The sequence below is a fragment of the Saccopteryx bilineata genome, chromosome 1 (assembly GCF_036850765.1).
Source record: "Saccopteryx bilineata isolate mSacBil1 chromosome 1, mSacBil1_pri_phased_curated, whole genome shotgun sequence".
Lineage (NCBI taxonomy): Eukaryota > Metazoa > Chordata > Mammalia > Chiroptera > Emballonuridae > Saccopteryx > Saccopteryx bilineata.
Genome location: NC_089490.1, coordinates 232,362,090 through 232,389,335, shown reverse-complemented (window position 1 = coordinate 232,389,335; position 27,246 = coordinate 232,362,090). Strand labels below are relative to the sequence as shown.

The 27,246-nt window shown below is 39.3% G+C and overlaps 2 protein-coding genes across 4 annotated transcripts in view; one reads left to right on the top strand and one right to left on the bottom strand.

The window, feature by feature from the left end:
• Nucleotides 1-26,734, bottom strand: part of GPATCH2 (G-patch domain containing 2) — a 124,675-nt gene extending 97,941 nt beyond the window's left edge. For 2 of the 3 annotated variants that reach the window (XM_066238112.1, XM_066238113.1), the window contains exons 1-5: nucleotides 26,577-26,734; nucleotides 18,068-18,787; nucleotides 13,164-13,225; nucleotides 9,289-9,471; nucleotides 8,825-8,904 (exon numbers count right to left, since the gene is read on the bottom strand). In XM_066238112.1, the coding sequence (XP_066094209.1) occupies nucleotides 8,825-8,904; nucleotides 9,289-9,471; nucleotides 13,164-13,225; nucleotides 18,068-18,787; nucleotides 26,577-26,632 (1,101 nt within the window). In that variant the 5' untranslated portion in view covers nucleotides 26,633-26,734. Of the gene's footprint in view, nucleotides 1-6,648; nucleotides 8,682-8,824; nucleotides 8,905-9,288; nucleotides 9,472-13,163; nucleotides 13,226-18,067; nucleotides 18,788-26,576 lie in introns of those variants that run through there. The other variant, XM_066238114.1, reaches the window with a different exon arrangement.
• A 310-nt stretch (nucleotides 26,735-27,044) lies between these two features.
• The window catches only part of SPATA17 (spermatogenesis associated 17), a 106,339-nt gene continuing 106,137 nt past the window's right edge, over nucleotides 27,045-27,246 (top strand). The window contains exon 1 of the mRNA XM_066253512.1: nucleotides 27,045-27,112. Within this exon, the coding sequence (XP_066109609.1) occupies nucleotides 27,045-27,112 (68 nt within the window). The remainder of the gene's footprint in view (nucleotides 27,113-27,246) is intronic.

Here is a 27,246-nt window from a genome sequence, read left to right as displayed (position 1 = left end):
CATCGATGGCTGAAAACACAATTAATTGAGTTTCTGAATCAAATGTGGCATATGCTTATCCACCCATCAAACCAAATGATGGAAAAGACTCCCTTAAAATATCTTTTGTGGATCCAAAAATTAGAGGAGCCTATCAAAGATACATGTCAATGACACAGAATGAGATGAGCTCTAGTAAACCGTTTAGTTGTCAAAGACTATTTCTAGACTACACACTTCAAAAGCTATATAAATCTGAGAGACCTCAAAAAGACCCAATACACACTTATGTTAAATATTCCTAGAGTAATACTGTTACTTGCAAGTTCAGAACTGTATTGACCTGGAACACTAATGGTGAACTATCACCAATGATCACATTTAAATGAGAAGTTCTAAAGCAGGGGTAGTCAACCTTTTTATACCTACCGCCCACTTTTGTATCTATGATAGTAGTAAAATTTTCTCACTGCTCGCTGGTTCCACAGTAATGGTGATTTATAAAGTAGGAAAGTAACTTTACTTTATAAAATTTATAAAGCAGAGTTACAGCAAGTTAAAGCATATAATAATAATTAATTACCAAGTACTTTATGTCAGATTTTTGCTAAGTTTGGCAGAATAAATCTTTATAAAACAACTTACTATAGTTAAATCTATCTTTTTATTTATACTTTGGTTGCTCCACTGCCGCCCACCATGAAAGCTGAAATGCCCACTAGTGGGCAGTAGGGACCAGGCTGACTACCACTGGACTAAAAGAAAGATGCAGTCTCTCTCCGTCCCTCCCTCTCTCTACCATCTCCTCCCTCCCTCTCTCCATCCCTCCCTCCCTATATATACTGTTAACAGAAGAAGTCATCTGTTCTTTGGTATACAAAGAAATCATCAGATATCTACCTTATTCTGCCACTAAGTACAGGCCAATATTTTAGACAACAGTGACTTAATAATGACAAAACCAACAAACAAAATAAAAACCCCCACAACTTTACAAATTTTATTGGCTTAAAATATTTATAAATACCTGTCGGCATGTACCTCTGGTTTTTCAGAACCCCCCTGCCTGCACGGCAGGCAACAGATACAGGGCTGGCATTCGTTAACTACAGTACAGGGAGCCCCTTTAGTTTATGACTTCATTGTGATTCTCAGTTGTTCAAACTGACCTTCAGCTGGAGGATTTGCGGGTGACTTCGGTAGAGAAAGCAATTGTTAAATATTATTTGGAAGTGTTCTACCCATCATTGATTTTGAACTTTTCTGATATTAGATATCTGAAGGCAAATTAGAAAACTGAGTTTTATAGACCATCAGAATAATTCTATCGGCAACATAAAAGGCAGAAACCAGAGTGGAAGCCACAAAGAAAGTGAAATGTTTGCAATATTTCTGTTTCTATTTCAGTATTTCTATGTTGATGGGGAAAGGAAAAAAAAGAAAGAAAAAGAACGGAGCCTCTATCAATGTCACCACCCATTTAAGGCACAAATAGAAAAAGGGATCTTCAGTCTCAATCTGTAAATCACATGGTTACCAATCAGCAGTCTTAATTTCTAAAAAAAAAAAAACAAAAAACTTTTTAGAACATATTTTAAAATATATTAGGATACAGAGAAAAAAATGTTTAAATAATAAGCATCATCTTTATTCTTAGAAATATTTTTTTAAAACCTCAAATGTTTAGAAATTCACTGTCTTTAAAACTCAAATGTTTGGAAACTCAGACTGATTAAAAAGTCCATGGATCATTTCCTCAAAAAAATAAAATCTTAAAACGAGGCATTTCCTTACTAATAAAGGACCTAAGAATTTACATGCAAATACTAATGTTAAAAAATAAAAGGAAAAAAGCATGGCATTTCACACATTTAAAAAATGTAACAGGCCCTGGCTGGTTAACTCAATGGTACAGCATTTGGCCTAGCATATGGAAGTCCTGGGTTCAATTCCTGGTTAAGGCACACAGAAGAAGTGCCCATCTGCTTCTCCACCCATCCCCCCTTTCTCTCTGTTTCTCTCTCACCCTTCCCTCCTGCAGCCATAGCAAAATTGAAGCAGACTGGCTCTGGGCGCTGAGGATGGTTCCATGGTCTCTGCCGCAGGCACTAAGGAGAGCTCAGTTGCTAAGCAACAGAGCAGTGCCTCAATGGGAAGAGCATCGCCCCCATAGTGGGCTTGCCAGGTGGATCCTACGAGCTCAGGGCACATATGGGAGTCTATCTCTCTGCCTCTCCTCCTCTCACTGAATAAAAAGAAAAAAACTAACAGAAAGACTGGTTGCCCTGTACACTATTTAAGTCGCCACGGAAGCAGGATGACTAGTACAATATTATAATGCTAATTTCAGCACATGAATTACGCTTAAACGTAAAGGGGAAAATGAGAACAGTAAGCGGATATTCAGCACCTGCATCATTTTCTCCACGGCCATTCTTATTCATATACTCAGCCCCCATCACCACCACCAATAAGTTTAGTTTTACTCCCTTCAATATAAGCTCCAGGGAACCTTGTCTGCTGTTCACTGTGGCAATCCCCAAGGCCCAGAATAGGGTCTAGCATATGGTAGAGGCTCAATAAATTATTAGTTGAATAAATATATACTACCAAAATTGGATCAGAACATCAGGTCCAGTAAAATATAAGGGTGCAGTCTACTGTGGATTCCACCTAATGGAGGAATAGGTAGAGAGCTCAGACTCCTGATGTATACAGTCAGTCCTTACTTAATGTTGTTGATAGGTTTCTTGGAAACTGCAACTTTAACCAATTTTACCATAGCTAATTGGTATAGACAAGAGTTATGTTCAATTAGCCTATGTTAGAAACAAAATAAGCATTCAAACACTTGTTGAATGAATAAATGAATATATTACCATATATCTGTACTATTTAAATTTGCATATATATATATCTATTCCACTTTTAATAAAGTATAATTCGGTAAAACTAAATATCAATATTAACATTGATACTGTTTTTAATGAAACAATGAAAAACTGTTGGAGTCATATTTTCAAATATCAATTGTGGATGTTCAATTTATAAAGTTGTAAATGAGAACAAAGAGAATTTTAAACAAGAGACTATTAAAATGTCTTTTGTAAAAGGAATATTTATTATAATTCTAATAAGCAATACTTTTCTATCATGTAAAATCTACTTTATTTCAAAATAAGTGCTAGAAAAAACTGTTTCTAGAGTGAAATCTGGATCTTCAAGGTGCCTTTGAGGTAAGAGAAAAACTGAAGTATTCAGCCCTGGCCGGTTGGCTCAGTGGTAGAGCATCAGCCTGGAGGGCAGGAGTCCCGGATTCGATTCCCGGCCAGGGCACACAGGAGAAGCGCCCATCTGCTTCTCCACCCCTCCCCCTCTCCTTCTTCTCTGTCTCTCTCTTCCCCTCCCGCAGCCAAGGCTCCATTGGAGCAAAGTTCGCCCAGGCACTGAGGATGGCTCCATGGCCTCTGCCTCAGGCACTAGAATGGCCCTGGTTGCAGCAGAGCAACACCCCGGATGGGCAGAGCATCACCCCCTGGTGGGCATGCCGGGTGGATCCTGGTCGGGCGCATGCGGGAGTCTGTCTGACTGCCTCCCTGTTTCCAACTTCAGAAAAATTAAAAAACAAAAACAAAAACAAAAACCTGAAGTATTAACATACATAGTAATAGCATTGAGTATACATGATATAATATGATATATATTTAGACTACAAGAAATTCTGAATATATACTTATATTCTGCAATGGTATCCAAAAATGCTTTAAGGACACAAAAAAATCCAATTCCCGGGGATTCTAATTAAGCATGTAGTTATTGAATTCTATAGAAAAAAAAATAGATAACTAGCTAGCACGTGGTCAGATTCCGTTGAAGATATATGTATGCTGTGTGTATTTTTAAAATCCATTTTAGATTTTTGTGTTATAAAATTTCTCCTTTATCTTAGAATTGCCAGAGAAATGTCTTATCTAGTTCCCTTATTTAAACCAAATCCATTTAAAATGGCCCTTCTGCTGTAAAAGGCTATAAATCAGACTAAATATTCCTACTTGAGTATCCTAAGAAACAATAAAATACAGGTTGAGCAAGACACACAGAGTAAATCATTACAGAATCATTATCATTGTCAACATACCATTCATGAAATCTGGCCTTCCGTGACTCCATAGAAGGAGAAAAAATAGACAATATCCCTTTTTCTCTTATACAATGAACTAAAGATTCTGAACAGATGTAGCTACTGTATTATTGAATATAAACAGTATGCTTACTTGTACAGCGTGACAATTTAGATAAAGGGTTGATGATCACATTTTTCCACAGATATTTAAACCTGATAAACATGTATAAATAAAACATCAGGTTCATTTTCTTTGACAAAATAACTATCACCACCACCATCCTTTTCTTCATCACAACCATATGAAAAACTAGAAACAACTATAACATTTTTATATAGAATCCAAAAACCCTTATATGATGATATCTATGTTGGATTTCAGGTATATATTTTAAATGGACCCATTTAGTTCCTGATATTTCAAGAGATTTATCAACTTGAATGCTTAGATAAATGCAACACCTGTTGAAAGAGCATCAGTTAAAAAAATAATAATAATAAAAAAATCTCTCACCTACAGAAAGCATGGATTAATTAGGATGCCTAGGAGTGTGTTATCCCATTCCTGGCTAACTAAAATGCTATTATTACATCAGTTTAATCAGAGTCACTTTGTAAATATAGCCTCTCCAAACTGGTTCTGGGGTGGATCACTATTCTAAAGATTATTGTTCTGTATTGTACTTGAGTACAAATTCTGGACCATGGCCCCAGGATACCCCTTGGAGTTATCATCTGCTTAATTCCCCTTACATGAGCTGAATAATAGAGACTGGTTGGGCCCCAATAAACTGGGTCTCTATTCGAACAGAAGGACAGCAATCAATGGTTAAGTCTTGTCAACATGAAATTCTCAGGAATTCTGCATTCACCCTTCATGGATAAAACGATAACCGTGGACTCAAACTTCCTAAACAGAATGAATCTTTCTATTAATGAGTAACTTAAAAATTGGGGCTGGGAGGAAGGAAGTGTTTAGGACAGTTGTTTAGTTTGCAATTAACTTTTGGGATTTAATGCAGTAGCTGTTGATCTAAAATTCATTCAAAATTACTATTCACAGGTCATATCAAAGGACAAAGATATGAAAGAGTTATAAAAGAAATAGAAAGAAAAGGCTGCCACATAAAGCACTTTAAATATTGAGTCATATTTCACATAAACTATGAACAGAAAAATTTTAAAGTCTGAAGTTCTGTACTTTGACCCATGAAACAAGTGTCCTCTCAGTCTTGAACTTCTGTGTCTAATGTATCTAACAATAACAGTAATGGTCATTTACTTCTTATACATCCTCTGACAGAGGGGATGCTGAACCCACCATGTAAACATAACCTCACTCAATCCTGGTAACACTTCTGCAAAGTAATTCTTGTCTCTTTATGAGAAAATAAAGTAAGATTCAAATTGTAATTACAAGTAAAAAGAAGAACCACAGTGGAGATTCACAAAAGTCTGGCTACAAAACCTGTCAACGTTCTACAAAACCACTTGGCTCTCTACAAAACTAAACAGTCAATGCGCATCCCTAGTTCCACATTCCACCTCTGCAGGTTTGCATACTGGCTAAAATGTATTTGTCACCCCAAATCAACACTCGTAGTGTTCCATGGTCATTCCTGGACAGGAGCAGAGCAGGGAAGACTGAGTCACTGACCAGGTGTCCGCTCCTTTCGGGGGTCCATAAGGCACCGCTCTGCCTGCCTGTTCTCACTCTGATACTGCAAACAAGTGATCTTTTAGTGATTTGTTTCATATCACCTTTTCCCACACCTTTGTGCTTTCTGTTGGGGACTCTGTGTTTCAGACGCCCTCCACGCACAGTGCTGAGTGCTGTCTGGTGTCCTCGGCACAGGAAGGCTGCAACAAACCTTCCGGAGAGAACACGAGTGTTAGGTATGCCTTGTTCAGGCGTGAGGTACAGGGTGCCGGCCAGGCTAATGAATCCACAACATATATTAAGTAAGGTGTTTTAAAACACGCATACACGAGACAGGATGATGTAGTGGTCGACTTATCAAAATGTCTTGATCAGAGGCTCACAGGAACCTAACCATGTCTCTCTTTGTCCCTTAGGAGCAAATCCAGTATTCACTAACGCAGTGTTTGCAGAAGAGAACTATGATGAATAATGTAAATTCCAATCATACCCCCCAACATTTGCATTAATATTTCAGCACAAGGTTCTCCTCCTGTCATCCCCTTCAGAGCTCATCATTGCGTTGTGCAGTCTTCACTCTGCTGTTTGAGACAGAGAGCCCTTTGTCGCCATTCTCTATGACAGCTTGCCGCTAGCTACCTGTGTAGCCCTTTGCTCCAAAAATTAATCTCTCTTAAAAACCTGCCTTTCCAATGTGAAAATCGAAGGAATGACATTTCATTTCTTACCACTGAGTGTCACGCAGACTGTGAAAAGATGAGTGTTTTGTGAGATTATGATTCTGAAAACGAGATTTTTCAAAATGCAAACAGACGGACAACAACAACAAAAACACGTGGCATAGGGATTTTAAAATAGCACAAACTGGATCTCTTACCTTTCTTGCCCAAGTCAGATAGTTTATTGAAAACAAAAAAAGATTACAGTACTTAAAAAACCCAAAGAAGGACAATTCAGGGTTCAGAGAAAGGAAACCCAAAAAGACGCATTGTCTTCAGTAAAATTCTGAATACAAAAAAAGTAGACCAGGAATACAGTTTATGGCCCAGTGCACTGGTTTCATGATAAACACACACATGTATAGTATATCTCCATCAAGTGAAACTTAATCACCTTTTTACAATTTAGAAGGAAAGACCGCTTTTCCTATGGTTGAGCCATGTATCATCAATACCATGAAGCCAGCCTATCAGTTGTAATAGCTTCTATAAAATACCACAGCGAGATTGCAATAAGCCTAGAAAATGGGCTACAAATCCCAGTGATGCTCAAGCAAGCAGTGAACCAAAAATAAAAATAGGTAAAACGGAACCAAGAACTAGATAGCGTTCATCTAGATTCATGATTGGTAAGGCAAAGTTCATAGGCCAAGGTTTTAAAGTGACTTGTTCAGATCCAAAAGACAGTCATTATACAAAATAAAAGCATTTATATAATTCTGGGGGAGAAAAATCATGAATTTTTACTGCGAAGGACATAGCACAGAAAAGACTTACTTACAATTACGAAACACCACATTATTGTACCTCTAAGATATCACTTTAAATATGCACAGGTAAGGAGACTCAAAGTTGTACTTTGTCATTTTTAATTTCTCCCGTTGGGACAAGCAATCTAAAATGTCACACATTGCCGCGTAATACCTTTGCTGAAATCTTTCAGGTTGTAGTAACTTTGGGTAGAGGAAATGCCAACTTTAAGTTTCTTTTCCAATCATCATATTTAAGTTAGACATTCAATGCTGAATTAACAATCCATACAATCATATAAAAATACATGTATTAAATCACAGTTTTCATCAATTATTGGAACTTGATAAAAAATATCCATTATTTTAATGTAACCATTCTGAAAAACTCAAATAGCCTGCACGTAGTATAGTGTCTGAAATATCCTATCCATAGGAATGTTACATTTTCCCTTTGCTTGGTGAAGACAGGCCCACGAGAGGATTTCTGACACAGTGACACCTGGCCTGTCAGTCTGAGCATGTGCCCGCGGCTCTCATTTTTAAACATGACAATGTGACTCAGTCATACAGTATTTGTCCAAGTATCAGTTTTCACATGATTTCAATAAGCTCTAGGTCAAAATGATCATTTTGATTGGTTTCAGGTATCAGACAAAACACATCATTTAAAAGTTAATAAATAGTCAATGATTCAGCGGCAAAGATCAGTTAGATCAGTTACCATGGTGGCTAGTTTAAAACCAGGATGATGTTTGCAGTACAATGAATACTGTAGTATAAAATACAATGAGTTTGCAATACAGAGCAGAATATCCAAATGGAAAGCAAACTTAAACAAAATACAAACTCTAGCAAAAAAGATCCACCTTACCTACTACTCATCATAGCCCTTGCTAAAATACCCTGAGTAAAATGCAAATATTTTAAATAATGCTGGTTATATAAGATTTCTCTAAAAATGAACCATCAATGTCAGTGCATCGCATGTTTTATTTACAACAGTCAGATCATGTAAAAATTTATTCTTAACTAGTCACAATATAAACATGAAGGAATACTTATGCGATATCTGGACTTTTTAAATTGTCTAGCTTTTTGTTAGCAGTTTGGCAAAGCAAGTGATATACACAAGTGGTTTCGATGTAGGAAAAAGAAAAGCATAAAATAGAAAAATATATAAAATGTACAGTAGTTTCTACCCACCCTGGGCCCACCTAGATGCCTAGAAAGCCTCCCCCTCCAGGTGCACATCTGACTAAAGGAAGAATACCAGTCCTCCGCCCCGTCCTTCCATCAGAGGGGCTCTCACTTCAGTGACACTCCTCCTGGGGAAGAGGACAGGAGCCAGGGTCCCTCGAATGCCATTCCCCAGATGTTCAAAACGTAACTAATTTATTAGCATTGGAAGATTTGGTTTATAGGGGAATCTCACTGGTCCAGTTTGTAGCCTACAAAAAAATGGATTATTTTTAAGTATGGCATTAGAATATGAATCAAGGATGAGGATGTGGCTTTTTTTAAAAATTATTATTCCATAGAAATGAATACATTTCCAAACATGACAAAAAAGTAAACGAGAAAGCATGCCTACCATTGTGGCTGGGGTCCCTCCAGATTTTTTAATATTCTTGGAAGGCATTCCATGAAGACGACCAAGTCGAGCTTGGAAACCTAGAAAAGCAACGTACCAAATTTAGGAGATTTTATGATCACAGGCCCATAGAATAAGATCCTAGCAATTACAGAATTCAAAAGTAAGAGAGAGAGAACAGGTCGAATGGTGGTGGGGAAAAGGCAAAACTCATTCTTAAAAGACCAGAGTCAATGCCCAGAAAGGCGCTAAGGCAGTGAGCACACATCCATAGCTTACTTAAGCATCAGGGCTTCTCTTTCCTTTTGATGGGCCCAGCACAAACGCAAGTCAACCTTTCTAATCTGAAAGCATGGTACATGTAGATATGGGTTCTTTCCTTCCCGTTAGCCCTCCTTCCTCAATGGCTAGTCCCAGACCGGCCGCAAGCCCACTATACCCACCCGTCGGGATGCACTACTGACCTCTTCTCCCGGGATGCGACATAAGGGGGAAAGAACCAGTTAGGATACTTTCAAAGACGGGATCTGGGACACTGTGGTCCAGCTCAGTCGGGTCTTCCTTCTCCCACCAGGGCACGACTCCAGTGATGCCACAAGCACCCCCCGCCTCCTTCTCGTAGAACCAGTCACTCTGCTCGTCATCACCTGTGGGGACACGAGAGAAAGCCCCCAAAGACTCGGGTCAACAAAGTGGTCAGGTAAAGACGGTAAAGTACAAGACATCAATTAAATCAGAATTTCAGACAAACGATTATTTTTAATATAAATGCATGGTGGGGTGAAAGGAGATTTACAGTTGTGGGTACACGCAATACAGAGTTGATTCGTGTATTATCATTCATTAATTATTGTATTATTTTTCGTACAAACAACTGTAAATATCCTTCTGCCCCACCCTGTATACAGTACTTGTGTAGAATTTTAGTCTGAGTGTGTCAAAATACTGTGTGGGACGTACTAACACACACACACACACACAAATTGTTATTTATCTAGAATTTAAATTTAATTGGGCACCTGTATTTTATCTGACAAACATAAAAACCTTTTTCTTCTATCTCACGGCTTCAATTAAGAAATGTTGCCCTGGCCGGGTTGGCTCAGCGGTAGAGCGTCGGCCTAGCATGCGGAGGACCCGGGTTCGATTTCCGGCCAGGGCACACAGGAGAAGCGCCCATTTGCTTCTCCACCCCTCCGCCGCGCTTTCCTCTCTGTCTCTCTCTTCCCCTCCCGCAGCCAAGGCTCCATTGGAGCAAAGATAGCCCGGGCGCTGGGGATGGCTCTGTGGCCTCTGCCCCAGGCGCTAGAGTGGCTCTGGTCGCAACATGGCGACGCCCAGGATGGGCAGAGCATCGCCCCTGGTGGGCGTGCCGGGTGGATCCCGGTCGGGCGCATGCGGGAGTCTGTCTGACTGTCTCTCCCTGTTTCCAGCTTCAGAAAAATGAAAAGAAAAAAAAAAAAAAAGAAATGTTTTGTTTTTTTAACACTGGAACAAAAACTACCATCAACAAAAACAAAATGTTATGTTTTAGAACGAATGTAAAATGTGAAAAACAATAATAAACCGGGTCATCTTTTGGCTAAACTGTAGGGAAATTCACTCAAGCTATGATCCTTCCCACATTAAGGAAAAACGAGCCTTCATCTCCTACTGGGAATGAAAGGTATAAAACGGGGGAACTTGGTCTTTGCAGCTGATAATGGCATATATTAGCTTCATTCCAGGATTTCTATGGAGTGTAAAAGGGGAAACAATCATGAACAGATGTGACTAAATGAAATTAATCTGATTAAGTTCATTAGGAAATGGCTGTGAAGAAGTTGATTTTAAATGGAAAGTGACAATGGCACAGAGTTTACAAAGAAGCTATCCTGGTCTATCCCAAGGGGTTTCGAAGACAGAACACTCTTCACCGTACCTTTGAGAACACCCATTAGGAAAACAAGGGACTAATGACCAATGGAAAAGTCAGTTTAAAATGTGCCCACGGTGTGAATCAACAGTATTTTGTATTTTTAAACTAAGGAATAATAAAGAGATGTAAAAAGAGAAAAAAAAGCAAAAGAAGGCAGATGGCTTTGAAAAATAAGAGATGAACAGCCTTTTGAAGATGATCTGATATGCATACATGATTCTTAGGAAAACTACTAATTCTGGTTTTGAAGAGGGTCATCACAACTGCCACAAACTTTTTCCCTTTTACAAAAGAGATTTCTCATTTCAAAAATCTCCCACTACAAATATTTTAAAATGCAAACTAAAAGAAATCTTAAGTTTCAACTGAAAAGGATTTTAGGGGAAACAGCTATATTTTAAATTATAAGGGAGCAAAAAAACATAAAGTATTTGGAAAACCGAAATCACAAATTTACTTCATAGAATTTAATAAAAATTCGTGGATTTATTTAAAAGAAAGCACAATTTAAAACACATAAATATCAGTGCTTTTATTAATTTTATTTTATTGACTGTATTGGTGTGACACTGGTTAATAAAATTGCCCAGGTTTCATGGATACAGCTCTATAATACATCATCTGTATATTGTTTTGTGTGTATATCTCCTTCTGTACTTTTACTGATTTTTATATTAAAATTTCACAGATTAGGTACAAGCATAGAAAAAGAAAGGAAGTCCCTTATAAGTGACTACCCTAGATCTTAATTCCAATTAAGAAAGCATTATAATAAAAAAATGTTATTTTATTTTTGATGTGGTGTACAACCTTCTTCATAACAGGGAAATCAATTAGCTAAAGATTAAGGACTTGTGTTCTTAAGTCAGACAGACCAATAAGAATTCTAGTGTTTTCTAACATTGGGAAATTACTTCAACTCTTTTAGCCTAGGTTCATCCTCTTTAAAAAAAAAAAAAAAAAATCTCATAGGAATGTTTTAAGAACTAAACAGGAAGTGAAGTTAAAGTAATTTAAAGGAAAACACAGAAAGCACAGGCACTGTGAGACACAGAAAGCCAGCAACAGATGCCAGCCTTTCATTCTAAGCCACTCAGTGTTTTTTAAAAGATTAAAAGGCTTATCGAAATGATATTTTTAAAAATGTTTTTCACTTAATTTCATTACTGACGTCAACGTTTGTAATGTAACTTTGGGGAGATGTGTATTTTAACCAGCATTTAGGTATATGTTAGCCCCAGCTTTCAGCCACCTTTCAGCAAGTCTCAAGTTTAAAAAGTCTAAGGCCTTTAAAACAGTTATGTACTTGTTTATCCAGGACAAATGGTTTATAAATAAGAAAACATGACCATTTAATAACAAATTTTAAAAATAATAAATTCTGCTCTTTCCCTTAGAATTTACTAATTTCGGCCTGGCCAGGCGGTGGTGCAGTGGATAGAGCGTTGGACTGGGATGACAAGGATCCAGGTTCGAGACCCCAAGGTCGCCAGCCTGAGCGCGGGCTAATCTGGTTTGAGCAAAAGCTCACCAGCTTGGACCCAAGGTCACTGGCTCGAGCAAGAGGTTACTCAGTCTGCTGAAGGCCCACGGTCAAGGCACATATGAGAAAGCAATCAATGAACAACTAAGGTGTCACAACGTGCAATGAAAAACTAATGATTGATGCTTCTCATCTCTCCGTTCCTGTCTGTCTGTCCCTGTCTATCCCTCTGTCTCTGTAAAAAAGTAAAATAAATAAATAAATAAATAAGAATTTACTAATTTCCTCTAAAGATTCCTGAGAAATGAAGCTAACGTTTATGAGTATTAAGTACTTGCAGGGATACCTGCTGCCTCTTATTGAGGTTTTCATACAAGCTTCCAGGACAGGTGGTTTTGAAACAATGCCATGCTCAAGTATGAAAAGCTGCAGGAAATTTCAAAGACGGAAAACTGTTAAACATTCGTGTTTAACAGTTCACAATACTGAATTGATGAAAATAGTCTAATCAGAAACTGGGTAGGAGGGCTAAATGTCACAGCTGAATGAAAATAACTAATGACTTGTAAATCCAACTTTATAAATGCTTCACCCCAAGGAAACCCACTTGAAAGCAGGTGGAGAAGAAGAATCCGTGTCCGTGAGCTTGCTCAGAGACAAAACTGAAAAGACTGAAGGAAGCAAACTCACTTCCTCAAGAAAGATCTTCCTTAATAGTGTTAGCTCCACATACTGGCTTTTGGAGACAATCAATTACTTCAGGTCATGAAGACAGGACACTTTCATAGCACGTTGGAGAACTAAGCCCCCGTTCACTAAAGAGTATGTGTAAGGTAAATGGACTGCACTGGTCAACTCAACAATTAATAACTCATAATAAATGCAACTTTACATTAAAGACATTTTCCCAAAGAGAGAAAAAAATTACATTTCAGTACCTTGCCTTCCCTCATCATTGGTAAACAGACCAGCGTCAGTGCTGCTGAGGCTGCTGGAATCGCTGTAATAAGGGAAAAGAAAAATACAGTAAAATAAAAAGATCAAAAGAACAATTGATCTCCCACTTGTAAAATTTTAAAATGACCTGGCTACTCGGGGGGTGGAACTTTAGGCCTGACAAAGATCTGAAAGAAAATAAGATGATATTTTTTAATCACACTGCAAACATCCTGGTTCCATTTGCTACTGAACGTATTATTTTTGGCACATAAAACCACAGGAATCTAATGGGACCCTGACAGTAAGCCAGATGGGATTGCAAGGAGGTGCCGACATAATTGATGCGTTTTATTACCTGCTCTCATTAAAGGCTTCCTGCTCCCAGCTCAGGCCACAGGCTTCAGCCTGGGCTGAGGCACCACTGCTCAGCAAAACGGGGGAGGGGTCTCAACCAAAGGCAGCCTAAGCCTCTCTGCAGCATGTGAAGTACATATAAGGACCGGCAAAGAATGACTTTTCAGGACCACATTTGCAACTATTCTAGGAAAGGCATTCTTGAAGGATTCACAACAGCTCTATCATTTGGCAAGGGAGAAAAAAGTTGGTTAATGGTAAGCAATCCTTTAAATCAAAGTCTGAGCAAAAAAGAACACTGCCAACAGAAAGGAGGGTGTGTGCAAAAATAACAGGTTCTCATTACGTCCACTGATGTCCACATCATGATGAGTCAAAATTAACATACAGATTAAAATAAAGAGATATTCAAATGACATGAATAAACCACACCATTCGTTCTAATAAAAGCAATGCTTAAGTGATAATATAGTTCGTTAAAAACCCACAAGTCATATGATGAGAGTTTTGGCCTCTAAAGAATATTGGTGTTTAAAATTTCTCATGTACTTGTGCTTTATTATAATTCTTAATTTTCCTATCAGAAAATTGCCCCAGCGAATTTTTTATATTATTATTTTTCATTAACATGTAGAACTCTGTAATCCAAATTATTTTGAAAAGAGCATCCCAATCCATTTTAAATATTTAAACTGAGACTTTAGGATTAAAATTGTAGATGACATCTAAATCCATATACATTTTCTGAACATAAAATATCTCATTTTGTTTAGGTTTTAAAATAAATTGATAACAACTATAGGGGTTTAAGTGACACATTTTTTCAGGGAACTCTGATTTAGTTCCTTTGCCTCCAACTTTTTTCAAATTAAGCGAATGTACAAAGCTCTCTACACTGCTCAAGTGATAGTTAATGAGAAAATACTACTAAGAGCATCAAATGCATACTTTCTTATATACAAACACATACGTCCGGTATATAGTGATGCTGGAGTATGGAAACAAACGTTATCTTTTTGTTGTTGAGCTGTCCAAACTACTACTGAGTTTCTCATCTGTGACTGACTAGTGCTTTCCTGTCTGCCCCATCAATGCAACCCTAATAAAGCAGGGCCTCAGTGTACAAACCCAGGCTCACTATTCTTTAACTACATCCCTTGAATCAAAATTTATTTAAAATTCAGAATTCTTCTAATTTTCGAAAGGTTATGTTCTACAATGCCTAAGATGGGTCTGGGGTAGCATTCCAGAATCAAACACATGAATAGATTTTTTTCAATTGGATGAATGAATATGAACATTAAATATGGGTCAAGTTAGGCCTGGCCACAAATTAATTAGTTTTTTCACAGCTTTCAGAATTCAGATTTGCAGAGAAAGGACTGTGAATCTAGCTGCTATTTATTTATGTATGGTGCAATGGTCTTCTAATCTCTCTTGAGTTCAGTTTCCCCCTCTAATACAGTCTACATAACAACCGGGTTCACTAAAAATATTGTGATATCCTGGATGGGATCCTGTAACAGAAAAAGGACATTAAATGAAAACAAAAGAAATTCTAATAAAGTATTAACTTTCCTTAATAATGTGCCAACTTTGGCTCATTAATTCTGACAAATGAGCCACAGTCACGTCCGGTATTAATAACAGGGAAAACTGGGTGTGGGGTCTATGGAAACAGGGTATACAGGAGCTTTGCACTATCTCTGCAACTTTTCTATAGATCTAAATAGTCTTACTGTTCTTCCACTGAAGATCTGAAATGCCTTCTGCACTCTAGTTGCATTTGGTTTAGATTTCAAGGCTCCCTATGGGTGGACCCCCACCTCAATTCTTTCCCTCCCCATCTCTGGTGCTTTTATCTTTTCTCTCCTAGTGGTATCCCCCTCACCTCTCCCACCCCTCCCTGCCTGCCAACTCTTGTCAGAGATACCAGGGAATCAGAATCCTCTAAGACCAGCTCTTAGATCTTTTTGACATGAGTTTTAAACATTGTTTCCTATTTCCAGGCCACCTCACAGCGTCTAGCTAGATGGTCCCAGCATATCCTGCAGCTGTTGACATGTCCAGTTAAGTCAGAACAGGAACTTCAATGGAAGGGACACTTTTCATTTTCAGCATCTGGTTGGCTATTACGGCTTAGCTGCAAGGACACCTCTTCCCACTTTTTTTAGTATGACTTTTATTACACAGTATGCTGAGATATTACAGGAAGGTTTGTGGAATTAACATATGGATACTAATCCCACCCTCCTGCCCCAATCTGTTCATTTCCTGGGTTTCCTCTTCTTGAAACCTGGATGTCTGGAGAGTCCTCTTTCCCCTTCATCCTTCCGACACACTCTGGCTGCCTCCCAGGATTCCAGCTCTGACAGTCATTCCCTGCTATCACTGCCACAATTCACCTCCCACGTACTGCTGGCTGGAGGTCAGTGAAGGCTGCACAAAGTTCACAGTTGTCAGGATCATTTGTTACCTTGATAACACATATCTCTAAATGATAACATGCAAATCTCACTGAGTTTCTCCACCAACTCCCCATTATGGATGTGAGGAAATTCAAACCATCTCCCTTAGCCCTGGAGGCCTTACAGACCTGCTTACTGCTGTGGCCTCACCCCACTTTCTATTCTAGGAAGAGTGAACCACATGGACTTGCTCGGACACCAGACACGTGCCTCACCACCCACACCTGACCATGTGACCACTGTTCCCTCTACCCAGGAAGGCCACTCCCCTTGGCCCTCTCCACTCCATCAGTATCCCAGAGGCCCAGTGCTGCTTTAACTCACAGCACTGCCAGGAGGCCTGCCTCACCACGCCTTCCACTGAGAACACTCTCTGTCCCCACTGCTTGTCAGCTTATGAAGCTGCAGAAAGCAGGGTCTGTCCCATCATTAGTCTTGGTACCAGATGAAGAGTCAACCCACAGTGACTCAAGTTTTGTTACATCATGCACATGGAGTGAAGTAGTTCAAGTCTTGTTTATAAATCAGTTCCAAAGACATATATCGCTTTTTATGGTTGAAGAGCTTTGAAAGTAGTCTCAAAAAACTTAACTTGGGAAAATACCTTAAATATTTAGCAGTCTTTAGGAATATGCAGCCAACTTTTAAATTAGTAACAAGAAAAATTAGTTATATAGGTAGCTTTAAAATGAGAGGGAAAAAAAGTGTTTTAATTTATTTAAGAGTGAGGACGTCCCCTATGGAAAGCGGTATCTGGACAAGGTGATGGCTGGGTAGCCCGATCAGATCTTAGACATCCAAGTGCTTTTCACAATAAAAAGAAATAAAGGGAGTTTCATCTCACTTCTCTTCCAGGAGAGATGTCTGTCAGTAAAAAGCAGACATCAATAAAAAGAGGGGCTGGCACAATCAATCCAGAAAGCAGGTAATCGATGAGTAATTCCAAAGTGAATACTCATCTTCGCAGCCACACCCTCCGCCCACAAAGTGAGCAAGAGCGTCCCAACGCTAACACAAGGGGCACACAAAGAGTTCTCGGTCTGGCAGGGAAACGACAGCTTTCTTGGAAGGAAGCAGATACTGTCAACTTTCCAAAGCCCTCCTGAAACACCATCTTAGATAATTTTTACTTCTGTAGAAAAATTGTGTGAATAGTAAACCACCTCTAACAAAAGGGCCATTCTATAAAATTTTACCAGGTCCTGCTCATAACTGCAATCATAGTCATATTTACTAGCAAAAACAAATTGTGTGTGTGTGTGTGTGTGTGTATTCAATAGCTAACAATCCATACGATTAAAATGCCAGCCCTACAAATTAAAAATCAAGTACTCTCTCCCAGACCATTTTTAAGGGATGTGTTCTCTGCATCAGAGTTCTGATTTGGTTTTAAGGACACACTTGAAAGGATGAAGTGCTCAGTTTCCCATTTCCTGTAAGTAGCATAAGCTCCATGCAAAAAAAAAAACAAAACAACAACACTTACCCCTCTGATGCTGTTAAAGTAGTACTCATCTTTGCGGCGTACCTGCTTTTCAGCATGGGTAGGTCGCGCTAACTTTCAAAGGACCTCTGCTTTTCTCATTTATCTAATGACAACACCAGGTGTTCTAGGCTGCGAACTGGGTTTTACAATTTGTAAGGGACAAGACAGACTTCAAGTATTCAGCCACACATGTTTGAAGTGGTATCAACTTTTGATTCTCAGTAATCACAATAAACTTACAAATTGTGAAACTAAAGAGAACCAAATACTAAAAGTCTATAATTAAATATATAATTATAAACTGAACTCTAAGGGTGACAGATTTGCCATTATTCAAATGCACATCTTTTCCCATCTCTTCATAGCTGAAAAATTAAGTCAGTCTGCACAATCAAAAGACTTTGTAGAAATCAAATAAACAGTTCTGCTTTGTGCTAAACATTATAAATTATAAGAAAATATGACCATGGTAACACAGTAATGGCACTAATAGAATAGTGCTATTAAATAGAATTGATTAAAACACAAAACACGTTCAGCCACAAAACTACATATGTAGACATTTATCTATATATTTAGGAAAGAGAAAAGTCACCTGTCACTCATGAGCTCGTCGGAGACCTTCTGCTCTTCATAGTCCATCTTGTCCTTGCCGGGCTGGCTTAGCTCTTCACTCTCTAAAACCACTCCTTCATCTTGGATTTTGGGTCCCTGTCTAATGATCCTCAGTTTCCTCTTCTTGACTTTGTTTTTGGTAAACTCTTGGTACTGGCAAGCTTTGTCATGGTGCATGTCCTGGTCCCGACAACCCTCGGGGGGCTGGGTCATGGCCCGTTTGCTGGAGAGGTCGTGCGGCAGGTCCAGGGCCATACGCTTCACCTTCCTCCTGCGGCGCAGGGTCCTGCTGTTGCCCAGGCTGTCCGCCGCGAAGTCTGCCTCGTGCCACAGGGGCCGCTTCCCACGAACGCTGGTATTCAAGGCAGACGAGGGCCTGCGCTTTGCCACCAGTATCTGGTCGTCTGAGTCACTGTGGTCCTTCTTGTTACTGTTATGGTTCTCCCGGTAGTCCTTGCTTGGTTCTTCTAAACTGGAATCGGAGCCTTCGCTCAGGCAGTGCCCGGCCTCCCAGGGGTGGTGGACGTTGTGCGACCTCCGCTTCCTCCCTCGCCTTTTCCGTGCTTGGCGCTTCAGGGGGCAGGACAGGATGCGCGCATGGTCCCCCACCTCTGCAAAGCCGCCCCGGGCTTGCTCCGAGCTCTCCTCCAACGCTGAGACCAGGTCATGTACCAGCTCCTCCATGGTCCGGCGGAAATGCCTACGTTTTTCCAAGCAAGAAAAAATAAAGGAGAGAAAAATAACATTAACCACAGTAACCTAACTTATTACAAAAGACAGTTCACTCTAAATCAGACTAAAATGAATACTTCCTGCAAAGAAAGTCTTAAAAGCTATTTAATTTTCCTATCCAAGATACTAGAGTGTCAACTATTCTGACTCATCTATCTTAAGTTCCTTTTTCTTGTATAGTTCCTTTTAATTTTTATTTTTTATTTGTTTATTTATTTTGATTGAGTTAGACACACACACAGAGAAACATTCATTTGGTCCACTTTGTTGTGCATTCACTGGTTGCTTCCACCATGTGTCCTGAACGGGGATCGAACCTGCAAGCTTGGTTTTTACAGATGACTCTCTAAGCTACCTGTCCAGGGCTCTCATAAAAGTTATTTTATAACATGTAGGAATTACGTCAAGATAGAGTGAGCATAATAGGAGCAACGAAAGGTCTCAGTAATTTTATGTTTTTACTGTGTCATTATGGAAAGTTATTTCTGCTTATAGAACTGTTCTTGAGTCTACTCTTGTTCTTTCCGTCGAGCAAACATAGAGAGTACTTTCTCAGTGTCCTGCCCGCCCATGTCCAAGAAGGAGGCATACAAGCCTCTCCTCACCACATGCTCTAAGTCAGGGTCATGATATGCCAGGTGGATGGGAAGACTGACAGGCCCTCTCAAGATTTGTGATATAGGCAAAAAGAGTTTAATCCCACACACAGCATGCATTTATACCACACTAATCTCATAACCCAGTGACTCAGAAAGGACGTTCAAATTCAGACTGCAGCCTTGCTGTTTTAAAAGGCCCATCATTTTGCTCATAGTTCATCTGAAGCAGCCTGTTGGCTTTTTTTTTTAAATTTGAATTAAAATAAACAGAAACCATTGGACTATATTATCAGTGAAAAAATCATCCACAAGTCAGAAAGGATAAACATCAGTATTCTTTGGGAACTTTTATAAATTATACTGGTTCTTTCCAAACCTAACATTCAAAGATTCTAAATCAGTTGATGTGATAGAGGGCCAAGGATTCTGATTTTATTTTCTAAAAAGGATAGGTAGTTCAAATATGCACCTTTCACATAAAGGTCACGAATAATCGTTTCTCAAACTACAAGCACTTAGGGATCAAAATACATTCTAATTACAGAGGATTATATAATGTCTAGAGTCCATAGCAGGGGTAGGCATGCTTTTCTATAAATAGCAACATAGCATTTTAGGCTCTGCAGGTCATTGGGTCTGTCAAAAGCACTCAGCTTCCACCATCATAAGGGGAACAGTGCCTTAGGCAATGCATGAATGGATGGGTTCTAATTAAATTTTACTTACAAAACCAAGGGATGGCAGCCCATAGTTTGCTGACCTCTGCTTTACATATTCTCTATAGTCTATAACAGGGGTCCCCAAACTACCGCAGGCAGGCCACATGCGGCCCCCTGAGGCCATTTATCCGGCCCCCACCGCACTTCCGGAAGGAGCACCTCTTTCATTGGTGGTCAGTAGAGGAGCACATTGACCATCTCAGCCAAAAAGCAGGCCCGTAGTTCCCATTGAAATACTGGTCAGTTTGTTGATTTAAATTTACTTGTTCTTTATTTTAAATATTGTATTTGTTCCCATTTTGTTTTTTTACTTTAAAATAAGATATGTGCAGTGTGCATAGGGATTTGTTCATAGTTTTTTTTATAGTCCGGCCCTCCAACGGTCTGAGGGACAGTGAACTGGCCCCCTGTGTAAAAAGTTTGGGGACCCCTGGTCTATAATTTCAGACACTGGCAACGGCCCTACAACTTTCAACTTTGTCTTTTCACTTGAATGTTAACCTGAAAACAAACACATCGTGAGTCACTGGGCTTACCACTTACAAGGCAATGCCAGTTTCTAACCCTTGAAGACTTACTAGGTGACAGGCCCACGTCTAAGTGTTACCTGAGTTCTTTCTCAATAATCTATGAGGCAGTAGATGAAAGACACGGAGACGGAGATTAGGGGCAGCTTGCTCAAAGAGGCAGAGACATAGTCCAACTCCAGCAGTCTGGTTCCAGAGCCCGAGCGCTCCCCCAACAACAGCCAGAAGTCAGCTACACGATCCCAGTGTCCAGTGGGCATCATTTGTGATTGATTCAGCAGCCGGTGGTACTAGTCTAATTGCTGAGACAGTTCTGATATACATATTATATATGTAAAGCCAAAAGACCCACACTCAGGCACTGTGTTCCTTAGAACAGAAAAAGGGGAAGAGAGGCCTGAGTCAACACAGGTACAGGGCAGGACAGGTGGTGGAAGCGGGCTAAATTTCAGCACCAGTGCTATAGTGGTCAGCAAATCGTGCACTGTGAGTAACTGAGAAACAAGATGTCTTTCCATCTCCATGGGTTCATATTTTCCAGATCTGTCTCCTATGGAATTTGAAATAAAGAGCCTCCAAGAACACATATTTTTTAAAAAACAATAGGAATACAGATATATAAATGGACTCTGGAAGCCCACTAAAATTTCTTTCTTTAAAAGGGCTCTATATATTATTCAGGTCCAGAACACTGCATTAGGGTAAGAGAAAAATAGAAACTGGCATTACGCCAGAACAAGGGCTACAATTCTGACTAGACTGATGAGCCAGCCAAGTGGGTCCTTCTTTACCTGTGTGGTAGTGATCGCCATTTTGTTTTCCCTGTATTGCATTAGATATTTTGATTTTTCCTTTTAACACTATCTCTTTGGAAGAAATGTAAGTCTGAAAGACCTGTAATATTTGAATATAATATTGCACCTTTAAAAGATTTGCTGAAAGCCAGCTTAACAAGTATTATAATAAGGATTCTTTGTCTAAAAGATGACCCGGTATCCTTGGTTCTGGAGTGACATGACAGAAACCTACTCACTGTAAGAGACCATCATGTGAAACATTTAAATAATTATAACATTACATTAACATTAAGCAATAAATAGGGAATACAGTTCTCCATGGGAATGAAGGCTGGGAGGAAGCTATAGAGGACATGGGTGTGGGTGTCAAGGCTGGGTTTGGAAGCTATGTTCTATGATATTCGTTAGCCACATAACCTTGAAAAAAATCCTTATTTTCAGGTTGATTATTCAACATAAGAATGGGTACAATTTCTACCTTGAAGGAATTCTATAATATGGGTGTGAGAGTAGTTATTTCAACTTTCAGCAGAAGTGTTAGTTCGAGGTTATCTACAAATAAGAGAAACTGGTCACTGAGATAGCAAATCAGTGTGCTTTAAACGTATAACCATATTAAGACTCCTGATGATACCATAATAAAATCAAAAGCCTTCAGTCTCTCTTGAGGTCTTGAACCACTCTCAACGTTGGGGAAAGTAGAAATAACAGACATTTACAAAAATCTTGCATACAATTTCAAGAAATTCAGGGACTTCTTAAAGACTTCAAAGATCTTAAAACAATATCAGCAACAACAAAATTCCAAGTTAAAAAAAAATTAATGCTGATCTACTCCTATCTTAACAAAATACAGATAATAAGAAAAAAATTAAAGAAAATCATCCTTTCAAATTAAGAGGCACACAGACCGCCACACCAGAACCCGCATTTCCCATAATCACACAAAAGCTCCACTAACTTGTGCACAATTGGAGGTGCTGCTGGCAGCTGCCACTCCCTGACATTTGTCACCACAGGAACACTCCAAAAGCTGGTTTCCTCCTTATCCTAGCAAATCAGTGCAAAACAAACCACAAGTGGCTTTAAAGTAAAAACGTCTAAGGCTACTTTCCAATAGTGATCTAATTAGGCAAACTCCTTTATCATTTAAATTTGAAGAACATACTTTTGATTTTTTGTGACTTCATTAATGACCTCAAGAGTCATGCAGAATTTCTTTCCTTATATTCTAATCACTTTCAAAATGTAAATTACTGAATAGAAAACTGCATGAATGAAATAATATCAAAGTCTAAAAAAAAAGTTAGATCCTAAAAGATAATTCATTCCAGTTCCTGTCAACATCCAGATATTAGAGAGCATCTAAGCAACCTTCTATATGCAGGAAATTAGTCTTATTAACTGCTTATACATAGTAACTGCTCAATATATATTTAATACATAATACATTCTGATTTCCTAGACTAGCAATGAGAACGAAGGCAACTGAATGTTAACTAACAAGCATGATCCTATACACATCACAGATGTTAAAAAAATATTTTGGATAAACAAACTAATGAATGACTAAATAAGTAAACAAACAGCCAAGGAAAAATATAACTTGACTAAAAATTTAGACAATCCAGATTTCAAAATTTGTCACATTAACAAGTTAGATACACTGTTCTCTTAAGTTTTTAGTCAAGTAAAAGTGTCAGTTGAGGGCATACTATTGAAGATGGTTTAAAGGTTTCCAGATTGCCATATATAGGGCTGCTATACAAGGATTAATGAGTTCTGTGCCCAAAATCATACTGGCCATTGCTTCATTCCTAACTGTTGAAACAGAAACATAACTCCAACAAACCTGACAGTAAGTTCAAGACAACAGAAAAAGAGCCATTATTTTTAAAATGTACATTTTTTTACTATGCAGTTTTCCAGATCTTAAAAAGAAACCCAAAAATAACAAATAAGAATGAAACTATAGGCCCTGGCCAGTTGACTCAGCGGTAGAGTGTGAGCCCGGCGTGAAGGCCAGGTTCAATTCCCGGTTAGAGCATGGCGTACAGGAGAAGCGCCCATTGGCTTCTCCACCCTTCCCCTTCTTCTTTCTTTCTCTCTCTTTCTCTCTAGTCCCCTCCTGCTGCCAAGGCTCCACTGGAGCAGAGTTGGCCTGGGGTGCTGAGGATGGCTCCATAGCCTCCGCCTCAAGTGCTAGAATGGCTCCAGTTGCAACAGAGCAACGCCCCAGATGGGCAGAGCATTGCCCCCTAGTAGGCATGCCAGTTGGATCCCGGTTGGACATATGCGGGAGTCTGTCTCTCTGCCTCCCTGCTTCTCACTTCAGAAAAATACCAAAAAAAAAAAAAAAAAATGAAACTATAGAAACAAAGTTCCAGAATCAACAGTTTATTTTTAATTGTTTTTTAAAGCAAAGCCACATAAAGTCAAAGAAATAGTATAGTTCAATATGTTAATAATGATTCAATGCTTTCATTATCAAAGATTGAATTTTTAAAATTATTTTAGTTCAATCTTTAAAATTACTTCCCTCCAAAACCCTAGAAATTGACTTTAAGTATAAATGAATAATAATGTAAAAATAAAGTGTATCTAAATACCATTATTTGTCCACCAAATAAATCAAATGTTAAAAGGTTAACATTAGATGTACCAAGTTAGATGCATTTTGGATTTTAATTTCAAAAAATGTATGTAAGAAGGCAGGATGTGATGGACACTCTCACTGTCATCATGTTTTTTTACAAAAACATAATACAAATCACTTATAAGAATAACTTGAACAAAAACATTTATTCATTTCATGACATAACAAAAATAGTCATATGATCTTTATTATTTAATTGTATAAAACTTTTCTTCCTTAGGCTCCTGTACTATAAAATATAGTATCAGCTCTACTTTGCAAATGGTTAAGAAAGAAAGAAATCATCTACATTTACCCAACCAGTGCCTAAAAATTGAAAAACTAATCTTGACATTGGAGAAAAAGTAGTCAGGATGACTGCGAAACACATCAGGAATTCCAGGTTGCGTAACAAATCCAGGCATATAATTTTCAGTTTGCATATTTCTTAAGATATTGTATATTATTCGGACATCACAGGCAGTATACCAGGATGGTTAAGAATTTTTATAAACTATACTGAAATCATACTGCAACTATGACCCTTGGGCATGTTACTTACACTATATTTGCACTTCTCACCATCTCAAAAATGAAAATAAATAAATAAATAACACCTACTGCAAAAGATTTTAGGTAAGATGATATGTATGTAAAACCTGCCACCCAGTAACAACTTAGTAGAAGCCACCCCTAGGCCACTGGGACTGCAGTACAGGGGTGAAACATACATGCATCGTAGAGTAATGAATGAATGAAGACAGTCCATTAAGAAATGTCCAGTGACAGGGTGGTTGTGCAGATAAACTAGAAAATACCGGTTCCAGGTGTCTGGAACACATTCACTCTGCCAAATCAGACATGATTTTAAGAATTTCACTCAAAAACAGTGATTAAGGCTAGGCACTATTTTATACTCTGGTGCCATAAGTGTGAGCCAAATGAAAACAGGATAGGCTCTTTAAAAGAACTGGATTAAAGAGGTATCTAACCATGACTTAAGTTAAAAGTGGAAGGGAGAGGAAGGAGTTGAGTCATTTCTTTAAATTAACGGGTCACCTGTCCTACAAATCAGTATCCATACAGCAAGAGGAGACTGATATCTATATAGCACGTTCTGTCTCCCTTCCTTAACAAGATATTGAATAGTGAAACATTAAGGAACATACCCTGGAGAGGGAACTCTGGGATGATGGAAATGTCTTATATCTCATGTGGTGTAGTGGTTACACGGTATATCCATTGCCAAAATAAAAAATACTAAACACTTAAGAAATATGTTTTCTTCTATGCTGAGCACATCACCATTTTCAAAAAATGTGCTCCCTGCTTTTCTGAAAGGAAAATGTGAGAACTTAAAAGGAGCACAACCAATCTATACTCATTATAAAGTGAACTACAGAATAATTTTATCACTTTCAAAGATATTCTAGACAAGACATTCTTTTAACTTTTCAAGAGCACAGGTGATGTGAAATAAATTCTTTGTGATCATAGATGACTAGAATCCCTCATTCTCATTTGCTGCAGAATCTAGAAATGGATACATGGGTGTGGGGACATATTTCACCTCTTGTTCAACACTTTATGTTTGAGAATTAATCGTCAGTGGGAGATCTGCTTGTGTGTTTCATTGCTGGTCTTGTGCATACTTGGAGGAAAAGAGTGTGGGAGGGAATGGGACAAGACACTGGAGTTTTCAATTAGAAACCTGCCACCCAGCACCCAGCTCTGGGATTAACATGGACATGGCAATTTTAGACAAATCACTTAAGTAGTCTAAAAAAGAAAAAAAGAAGTATTCTGTGCCTATAGTAATCTTCTATCACAGGGCTGTCATAAGGATAAAGTCAATGAAAGCACTTTGAAAAGTCAAAAGCAATATAGTCATCTAAAGTGACATAGATGTAGTCAAACCCCAGATTTAATGTTGGCATTTACATGTTCTTAGGGAACTCCCATGCCTATCTCATTGGAACTAGAATACAACGTTCAAGGGTCACTCCCCCTCCAAAAAATAAAAAAAATAAATAAATAAAAAAAAGGGTAGGGGGTGGCTTCCACTATCAAACTTCCAGAACTCTAGATCTTTGGGATGTGATCCTCCAAGGCACCTGGTATGATCTAGTCAACTTTCAAAGGCAAATGCAGCAATAAGGACTGGCTTCAGATCCATTCTTCCAGTCTGTCCCCAAGCATAGGGGGAGCGAGCTGCCCCCCTGGAGTCCCAAAAGCTTGGCTCCTGAAAATACCGCAGCCTGAGCGAAAAGCCACCCGACTGGCGTGGACCGTACTCTCCCTCGCAGATCTTCTGCACACGCCCAACGCCTCCCCAGATCGCAGGCATCCTAGCCCCCTGTGGGAGTGGGGCCGTCTTCAGATCGTCCGCCACCCTCCTTAACCCTCCCTGTGCCAGGTACGGCGGCCTCTGGCCAGCTCCCCTGGTCTTGCTGGCCCATCCCCAGGGTCGCCAGCCTCACCAGCTGTTCCCGGCGTCTGGAGCTCCGATCGGTTGGCGCCCGGCGGCCCCGAACATTAACGACACCCAGGAGGCTGGCCTCGAGGCTCAGGCCCGAGGACAGGCTCCCACCAGCACTGCACCAGCGACTTGCACAGGGCACCTCAGCATTTTGATCTGAGCTTCCGGAAGCAGACGGGAGCGGAAACCGGAAGTCAGGGGCAACCATCTGTTCCCTGCCCCCCCATCGCTGCTTGACTCGCCTCTAGTATCCTACTTTTTCCTAACCTCCAATTTTTTACGCACAGAAGCAACTAAGCTAAACTTTCTCTCTATCATAAATGTTTTAATTTTCTTTCTCATATTTTAGAAACTTAAACAGGATGGAAAAACGAAAAGAGACCTCCCCATGGACCTACTTTATGGTTTGGCCCAGTTGCCTTGGAGACGGACAGCAACATCAGTGGGAAAAACCAGACGCTGTGAGGCAATGGCCACGCTAGCCAGGCTGCAAACGAGGTCCATGATAATAAAGCATCAGTACTACTATAGGAACACGTAAGTCATCCACGGGGTTGGGGTGGGGGTCATGCAAAAAGCTCGCTTGACTTTAAACAGTTGCTCCTCAGCAGGAGTTTCCAACACCTTTTCTAATTCAGTAAGTGTAACTCTCCCTCTTCATTTGTTGACTG